Genomic DNA, 9,543 nt, shown 5'->3' with positions numbered 1-9,543 from the left:
TGGCAACCCTACACTATTTCACTCATCTAAACACTATTTCACCCATCTAAAGGAAAGGCACTGTTCAGATCATTTAAGCACCATGATTAGACCATTTCTGATGGTCATCGAATTCACTCTTTCTTATTTTCTTGCCCTGGTCCAACTCTAGTTGTGCTTGAAATGGTATTTATGCATGGCTAGTTGTGCCAGGGTGTGCTATGGGGTGCATTTTTGACATTTAAGTGCACATGATCAATTGGCTCCCATTGTTCCTGAGTCAGTAAGTGGTGTTGCTGTTCCAGATGCAACAATGGAATATTTTTCTTCTGCTGCTGCTCCAGAAAATGGTTTAGTTGTCTTGAATCGATGAAAGAGTGAATGAACATACATAAACACCACGAAAAATCCAAACCACCACCTTTCAGAAATCAGCTGCCAGATTTATTAATCTACCTGGAAAATGTGGAATAAAAACAGAACTTAAAATAAACTCTTTTAAAAGGTACAGTTTCAAAAGGGTTAATCAATTCCATATAACATCTTTTTGTACCATTTTCCCCACCCATCCACCCCACAAATTCATTCAATGGTGGGTGAAGTGCCTATTTTCTTCAGTGAATCACTACCTTATACAGTATATATAATTTTGTAAAAAATAGTACTAGACATTTGAATTAATGTTAGGCTTCTTTTTCTTTTAAACCACCCGCCCCATTCACCAAATATACATCTCTTCCTGACAATAAATGCTGCATGCCAATATTGATGGAATCGAAAGCATTCAAATAACTTTTCATTCAAAGGGGTTCTATTTCATTGAAAATAATGTCTACCTTAGGAGTTCCCTACCCCACACGATACTTCTTCAGTCTCTGTGAGCCCCAGCCAGTACGCTCAATTATCAGGGGTGCTAGGAGTTGTAATCCAACCTAAGCATGTACAAAGGTTCCCCACCTTAAAAATTGGCCCCTCCTGTATTATAGCTAGGTTTGGCCTATAGACAAGTTGACTCTTGGCCAAAGTGGCTGGAGCTGATGGGAGTTGGACTCCAACATCATCTGAAGAGCTACAGGGCTCCATACCCCTGGTTTAAAGGTTCTAGTCTGCACCAATGGGTGCTTTTTGTCTGTTCTCTTATTTATCCAATTGGAGCATTAGGGCTATTGATTATTAGTGGGAATAAGGTAAAAGGCTTCCTATTGAGGTTTCTCTAGGGGGTTGCATGCCCTGGATTTGTACACATGCACCTATTAAGATATCTTATGTTTCTAGGTGTATTAAGACGCATATCCAGTGTGCTTTTCCGTAACTGTGGTTTATAGTGGCTAACACTTGTTACTTTGAAATGAATTGCATAATAAATCATGTATAACTGCACTGGTTTCCTGACCAACACACAGTGCAAAGTAAATCTCTACCTCAAGGCATCTTTGATATCATGTCATTTACAATGAAACATTATTTCTGAGGCTAATGATTATGGAGTCCTATTCTCAATCTCCTTTTGCTCCAAAGTTGTTAGCATCTGGGAAAGATGGGCATGTGTGGGGGGCGGGGGTGGGGAAGATACTTGGAAGAGTCACTGCCTAAAATACTCACTGGACAGCTCAAATCTCATTTCTATCCTTTTCAAACTAGGAAACTCAACGTTTCAGAAAAGGTGTTCATAAATATTTAAAACTTTCTCTCTCTCTTTTTATATGTAGAATAAGGTGTTTCTTGCTTTCACTATTACCCTTCTCAAAATTAAAAAATTAAAAACATTGTAAAAAAAAAATCAGAAAAACCTTTAAATCGTCTCCCAAACGTATCTGATCACATTTACATTTAGTGTCCAAAAAACAAAAGTTTGATTGATAGCATCAGTGCCAGCACTACAACATCATACAGCAAAGTCATTGTATTCTTTGACGCTTTGTATAAGTCTCGGCTCCACTGAAAGGTATAAAATGTTCTGCAGAGCTCCTCTTAGCAAGCTGAAGCTTACTATTCATTTCTCAACGCGCGTAAAAGCTGCTTATAGAACAGCTGTGGCATAAGCTATTTTTTTTCCTAAGCAATAAATGGTTCAAGTCATCTATTTTGTCCTGAAATGCTACCTGTAGTTACAGCATTGCTTATAAATGGGCATAGTAAATTCAGCAAAGAGAATATTACAGAAAAAAAGACAGCAGCAGAAGCATTAGCATTATCTAGTATGTATATAGGTTATCAACGTAACACAGCAGTAAAAGGTTTAAATGCATATTAATGGGTACCATGTCTAAAAAAAAACATTACTAGAGTACCTATTTTCGTGTATTGGATATTTTGCTCAAGGAGTGCTTGCTGTGGTCTAAACAGCATGAGATATGTGACCTAGTACAGTTAATTCCTATCGATTAAATAACTTATTTATGAATAAAAGTAAATGGAAGGACACAATGCGACTTCTTCCTCTGTGATCACAATTCTGTTTTCAGTCTTGAAATAATATCCAGAACGGTTCAGCACATGGCATTACTGTACTCAGGTGGCTCTGGAAAAGGCTAAAAGGCTTTACATTCGCTGTACTTGCATAGCAAGATGGCACCAGATACAAGGAGCGAAACCACAATCCGCTTCAAGCCAGGAATAGTGCTCTCCATTCCACCCTGAATGCCTTCCTTAATGAGCCATTAACGAGCACAAGGCAACAGAAACGATATGTAGAAACATTTTTTAAAAAAACAACAACAACAGAGGGGGAAAACAAAAAACAAAACAAAACATGCCTTTTGAAAAACAAAACCAGAAAGGTGCACTAGCACTCCTAGCTCCTATCTAATTCTGCAGCTTCCAAAACTGGTCCACAGCTCAGCAGCAGAGCCCACACTTTGCATGCACTATGTTCCAGGCCCAATCCCTAAGCACTTTCTTGTAGGACTGGGAAGGACTCCGGTCTGAAACCCTGGAGATCTGCCAAGTCAGTGCGCATGCAGTACTGAACTAAGCTGGAGGAAATGGTCTGGTTCAGGGGTTGTTTTTTTTTTAAATTCAGGTGTAGAAAATAGACTAGGGTGTGGCACAAAGGGTGTGGCCGGTCAGGGCCATGTTTGTGGCTAATAGAATTTCCCAAGTCGTGTACAAAAACGGTTATTGATCACATCTAGAATTAACTGTACTATGGATACCCAGAGAACTTGTACAATATCTTGAAGCCAATATGAAACAGAAAACAGACATGATACAGCTTCATTGTACTTAAAACCTGTATGTTCTATTCCCAACCTTAAGGTGGGGGGGACACAAACCCACCCTTCTCTTCTTGTTCCACAGAATAAAATCAATAGATCCCAATCTCCCCCTTTCAAATAAAGTGCACTGTCCGTGGGAGACCATAGGAGTGATGCAACAGGAAAAGCCCCTTTATAGTACTATTTTATTCTTTTTAATTCTTTTTTTGTGTTTGTTTGTGTTTTATTTTTTTTACAAAACCAACTTAAGGGGATTCGGGTTTCCTCCTGGTCTCAAGAAAGAGGAGAAGCTTGGGGTGGGGTGGGATTCTTCAGTGTCACTGCAGTTAATATACATAGCCTTCGTTGTAAGGGTGGGTGTTGCAGCAGCCTCCTTCCTGCATGTAGACCATGCTCTCATCAAAGTGGGACAGCGGCACGGTGTCCTCTTCGTTGATATGGCGCTCCATGTCGGTCTTCAGCAATGGGCGCTGGTTGTCCGGGAAGGCCATAGAGAAGAGGGCTTCGGGGTCGCACACAAATTTGTAGACGTATCTTTCTCCAGCAACCTTAGGGGCAAGGTCAGAGAAGGGGGTGGGAAAAGGTTGTGAGAGGAAGACGTGGAATCTCCTTCCAGCAGCAAGATCGTGCACTGTTTCATCCTCACGTACAAGAGAAGCAAAGACCCCAGTTAAGAGGAATGAGAGATCGACCGATTGCACTGCTGAAATGCAATGCTTTGCAATGATCACTTTATCACCTTTCTCAATCCAAGGACCACATTCCTGCATGGGCAGCCTTCTGGTGGTCAAGGCCAGAGGCAAGAGTGAACGAGGCAGCAGGTGTGATTCTTACTTTTGTACAGAAAAGTCACAGGCCTCTGTTTACACACATGCACCTCTCTCTATTGTCCATCCAGGCAAGAAAGAAACATTACTGGAGTTCAAGGACACATTCCAGTCCTTATTTGGTCAGCAATGGCATGATCAAACTGGAATAAGTAACCACAGGCCCAGGCCTCTCTTGGGACTCTTCCCAGACCACACTCCTTCCCAGACCACACCCTTCAATAGCCCTGATCCCTCCTTGAGTGCTCTTGCATCTCCAGAAAGATTCCTGTCTCAAACCCTGAAGAGCTGCTGTCCGTAGACAGAACCGTGCTGGGTGGCCCGATTGTCTGATCTGGTATAAGGACAGCGGAGACCAACTTCAGGGGTGAAACACAGCCAGGAATCTTTCTGGAGATGCCTGGGATATTTTATATGCTATGCCGCTTGAACAATCCAAACCATAGCCTTGTGGGAGGGGAAGGTGTCCTCTGCCCAAGGGCTTGTGCAGCAGCTAACTTTCTATCTTGCATACAAGTACCGTTCATGAAGGTGTGTGGATCGATTGGAAAGGAGGCGTGGATGCGCTCTGCTCCAGACGAACTGCCCTCAATCTGCTTTTCCATCAGGTATACAGAAATGAAGAGTTGCCAGGGACAGCACCTCAGAGTCACAGAGTCCCCTGCTTCTCTGCCAAGCACCAGGTCTCCAGGGGCAGAGGAAACCGCTCAGGTGCCTGGGCCCCATAGGGGCGGGGTGCACCGTGGGGCCTCCAGAGTTTGCCTGCCTCCTCCCACTCAGCTGTCCTACAGCTAGGGAGGGGGGAGGCAGCGGGCGGACCATTTGGGCAGGAGAGACACGTGGCTCGGGCGTGCTGCAGGCCCCGCAGTGAGTGCTGCCCGGCATTTTGTCATCCCCCTCAGTAGTGACACCCGGGGTAGCCCGCACCCACCGCACCCCCCTTCCTCCGCCCCTGCAGGTCTCTTAGTGCAAACCCAAGTAATTGAGCCTGAGCTTTCATAGCCACCACCCACCACAAACCACCACTGTCAGCAACAGCTGCAGAAATGCTCTGGGTTTAATGGAATGTTTTCTCCTGCTAATTATGCTGTTTTAAATGTGCATTCTATAACTGGCCTCCTTTAGTAATGTTTTCTTTTGACACGCTTAAGGTATTTTTTGTTGCTGTTAACTTTGCTGCGTTAAATGTGTATTCTGTACTTGACCCTCCTTTGTAAGGTCTTGTTTTGAAATCTTTAAGATATTTTAGTTTCCTGTTAATTATGTTGCTTCAAACATAAATTTTATATTTGATTTTCTTTCTGTAGTGCTTTATTTTGGAATGTTTTATTTGATGTTTTAGTGTAAACTGCTTTGAGATATTTTTTCTTAAAAATATAAAGCGGCATAGGAATGAAATAATAATAATAATAATAATAATAATAATAATAATAATAATAATAATAAATGTTAACATGTAGGCAAGGTCTTGTTCTCTATACTGATTATTGTTAAACAGGTTTTGAGCTGGGACTGGTTTTAAGAAAAGCAGTTCAAATGTTTTTAAATTAAGAAATGCAAATGTGTTGAACAAAGGTGGTTTTTTTTTCTGGTCCTGCTTCTTGTTTCTCTAAGCCTAGCCTACCCCACAAGGTTGTTATGAGGATAGAACAGGATCTTTGGTGGGTAAGGGGCAACATACAACCCTGAGCTCCTTGAAGGAAGGACAGTATGAAAATATTAATAATAAAGGAATATTATAAATAAATAATGTGGGTAATCTGTCAGGGTGTTTAGGAAGATACAAACAGGTAGATTTGAAATCCAATACAGAATGTGCAATTTTTGGATTTTCACCAGTGTGGTGGTGAAATTCTAAATGTGGGCCCATGGATTCTGCATTAAGAGAAAGAAAAACCTCCATTTCATAAGCAGATAAAAATCTTAAAAGGTTTGCAGCACAAACCATTTCAGAACAAGGCAATTTACAACAGCTTTGCCCTTATAAACCCAGTTTATAGATTCAACATTCCAATGAAATATTTAACACCACATTAACCGCTCACCTTTTGCATGATTCCCTTCTCATAATAATAACGAAGAGAACGGCTAAGTTTATCGTAGTTCATGGCTGGCCTGTTTTTCTGAATCCCCCAGCGACGTGCCACCTGTCACAGAAAGAGATTAGCACCGATTTGTTAAAATGTATTTAACAAGCAGGCCTTACCTGCAGCTGCATTCTACAAAAGAAAAGGCAACCTAGAGGTCAAAAATACAAACCAAAGGTTTTGTAATACAGAAGGCTCAGGGTTCAAGTATGCAATTTATTCCAGAACACAAGTGGAACTGGCAACAAGGTTCCGGCTCTGCCTTATTCCAGGATACTCCATTCCATTTCCCTGCTTTCCAGTAGTCAGTCCAGATGCCATACCCATGGAGCATACTCAGTCCTCACAGAGGCCTTTTTTCCTCTAGTTATATACTGCACACACACACACACACACACACACACACACAAACTTTTGGCAAACCTTGATACTTTGCCCCTTCTGTGTGAATGGGGACATTTTCATTCCATAAAGACAGTTTGCTGTTTCTATATATAATATGAATCTCTCTAACTTTAGTTTAGATTTCTGAAATCTTTATCTAGTGTTGGAGGCAGTTTACTTCTGTATAACAGCTGCTGAGATTCACAAGTGGAGAGCCAGATAGGCGGGGTACAAATAATAAATTTGATTATTTAACTCTGGACTAGATGGGTCTTTGGCCAGATCCAGCAATGTAGCTGAGCCTACAAATATGCACAATGACATATTTGATCTTCACATGATCGGTCTGGTCCGCCTTTCTGGCGAGGGGGAAGGAAAATGCGTCTCAAGATAGATGGCATATTCCAATTCACTAACTTGGGTGGGGCCAGGCATGCATGCTCCCAAGGACAAGGCCCCACCAGATTGCGAGGCTCTACTCTAATGGCAGGGAAGCATTTCTTAACAAATCGGATTGTAAGAATGTAGGAATACATGAAGAGCACTGTTGAATCAAACCAAAGGCCCATCTAGTCCAGTGCCCTGTTTCCAGTGGCCAACCAGATAACGCTTATGGGGAGCTTGCAAGAAAACAGGAGGAAGGACTAACGCCCTCTCCCACTCGTGACCCTCAGGAAATGGTCTTCAGGCGCATGCTGCTTTTGAAACTAGAAGAAATTTAAAGTTATCCAAGTTGGTGGCCATTGTGATGTCTTATGGCAGTGAGTTCCAGAGTTTAATGTTGGCCTTGAATCTCATGGACACCATTTTTCCTCCCCAGGATGCATCATAAATTATGCCTGTCACTTTTTTTCTAAACTAAAAAGCCCCATCACCATCAATTTATTACTTGCCCTTCACCAGCAGGTACAACAATGCGGTACAACAATGTAAAATTCAGAATTAAAACAGTTAAATGTTACATTCAAAAGAACAGGTTGGGTCCTGAAAACACATATCTCAGGTGTCAAGGGCCCAGGTAAAGAGGTGCTGTAACCTTTCCTCATAGGGGAATTGCTCCATTTTGGCTGCCCTTTTTCTAGCTCTCCCTTCCAGGGTTTGAGTGTCACATGGAAACCTATCTTCGAAGTCCACTGCAGCATAAACGTACTAGCTTCCATTTTGCAGAAACCATTATGGAAGGAAAAGTATACTTCGACAGAACAAGGCATCAATGCTCTTCAGCCAAAACCTTCACACTCATTCCAACAGAGACGCTGCTCACCTCTTCTGGTTCGATCAGCTTGAATTCCATCCCTCGGCCAGTCCAAGCAATGAAGTGCGAGTTCGACGGATCATCAAGGAGGGCGACCAAAAACTGCCACAGCTGAAGGGAGCCCCGTCGCTGGTATGTGGGCCCCTCGCGGTACATTCCTGGCTCCTGCTTGATATCACCTACACAAAACGAAACAGAGCTCAATGAGACTCAATTTGTCACATCAAGTATCAGCACAAGCCAACACCTGCAGGAAAGGAATCCATGTTCCTCTATCCTACAGTACTGAGTATCCTTTTGGCAATGGTCCAGCACACAAGATATGGGTACAAGGTACACAAAGCAATTAATAAATCACTATCAACTTAGCCAAATACGAGTCTTCCAAAAGCGGCAAAATTAATTGCTGTCTCACTTGTTTGTCCCATTCCCGATCCATGCAAAACCAACTTGCAAACATCACGCAAAACTTAGCTTTGAAAGACCGTGACCCGCTTTTGTAACAACTTGAGTATTTGAGGGACTCCATTTGTATACAGTACTTTGCACAATCCCTCATTTGGAAACGCAATGTATGATTTATATATCTGCAAAACCCTATGACTGAAGTGCCTTTAGCATGCAAATTCTTCTAAGAAAAATTTGACAGAGTATTTGACTAGGACTTAAACAGCGTGAGCTTTATGTACGTATGGGTATGGGTATGCAAATCCTGCGGAAAGACAAGTTCCTCTTTGGCATATTGGACTTGCATGCAAAATGGGTTCATATTTAGCATGGTTTAGCTGTGCATTAGCAATTCTTCTGAAAATCACTATATCAATTGCAAAGGCAAAACAAGAGCAATCTGAAAATTTATCATAAGTTGTCCCCAGCGGGGGAAAAAGCCAACAAAACTCAAATGCTCAACAGAAGACAGTTTTTAATATAATCTCACTGAGAAGCTCACAGAATTGTCAGCTGAAAAGCTCAGAAGTAAGATTACAACCCCCCCCCCACTAACGATGACTGCAATGCCTGATCTTTGAGCAAAAATGCATTATTTCCCACTTTGATGCAAAGTACAGAATCTATATAAAAAGCATCCTGAAGCCCTGTGCTATGGTACATAACAACTTTACAGTAATCCTGTTCATACAGTATAGGCAAAAGAAGGCTATTCACAACAATACGCTTACAAACATGCTAGCACCCCTATCGTTTTGAACCAAATAGAAATATTGCTATTTAAGTGCCCTTCTTTCAATTAGATCCTTACTGCTGTTTACATCTGAGGAATCTGTAAACCGATAAAAAATGACTGAAAACCTGATTCTTAAATAGAGGAGTAGAATTCAATGTTCCAAATGTTATTAAGCCAATCCTTTGCTACCGTCTACTGTTCTTTGACCCACCCTTTGGGTAGCACAAAGGGTTAATGGTAAGCTATACTTTATGGCCGATACTTTATGTCTTCACGTCTAAGCATTCCACAAAGTGTTGTGATATGTCTTGAGAGGGACACAGATATATAGCTCCTGCACATGCAGAATAGAGTACAGGTGGAGTGAATGAGTATTTCTGAAAGCTAAATTAATTCTTCTGTCTTGCCAACTTACATTATTTTAAAGCAGCTTGCTGCCCAGATAGGCCTCTGTTGCTGTTTTGACCAAGCCATGTCCACCTGCCCTACACCTTTATGGGGAAGGTAAATATGTGTTTGGGTCAAAAGGGGGCTTGCAGGCACCAATCAGCATATCTGTGGCTCATGAACCTGTGAACAGCACTATGCAAAAATGGGTCACCCAAGACTA

At 41.9% G+C, this 9,543-nt stretch overlaps 1 protein-coding gene across 6 annotated transcripts in view; it reads right to left on the bottom strand.

Moving 5' to 3' along the window:
- Nucleotides 1–401: 401 nt before the first annotated feature.
- ETV1 (ETS variant transcription factor 1) overlaps nt 402–9,543 on the bottom strand; it is a 92,172-nt gene continuing 83,030 nt past the window's right edge. For all 6 annotated transcript variants that reach the window (XM_083578775.1, XM_083578776.1, XM_083578777.1 and 3 more), the window contains 3 exons: nt 7,760–7,929; nt 6,070–6,171; nt 402–3,745 (listed from right to left, as the gene is read on the bottom strand). In XM_083578775.1, coding sequence (XP_083434901.1) covers nt 3,524–3,745; nt 6,070–6,171; nt 7,760–7,929 — 494 coding nt within the window. In that variant the 3' untranslated portion in view covers nt 402–3,523. The remainder of the gene's footprint in view (nt 3,746–6,069; nt 6,172–7,759; nt 7,930–9,543) is intronic.

This window comes from Podarcis filfolensis (genome assembly GCF_964270895.1).
Source record: "Podarcis filfolensis genome assembly, chromosome: 12".
Taxonomy (NCBI): Eukaryota; Metazoa; Chordata; class Lepidosauria; order Squamata; family Lacertidae; genus Podarcis; species Podarcis filfolensis.
Note: the sequence above shows the minus strand (reverse complement) of the source record. Positions and strands in the feature narration are given on the sequence as shown.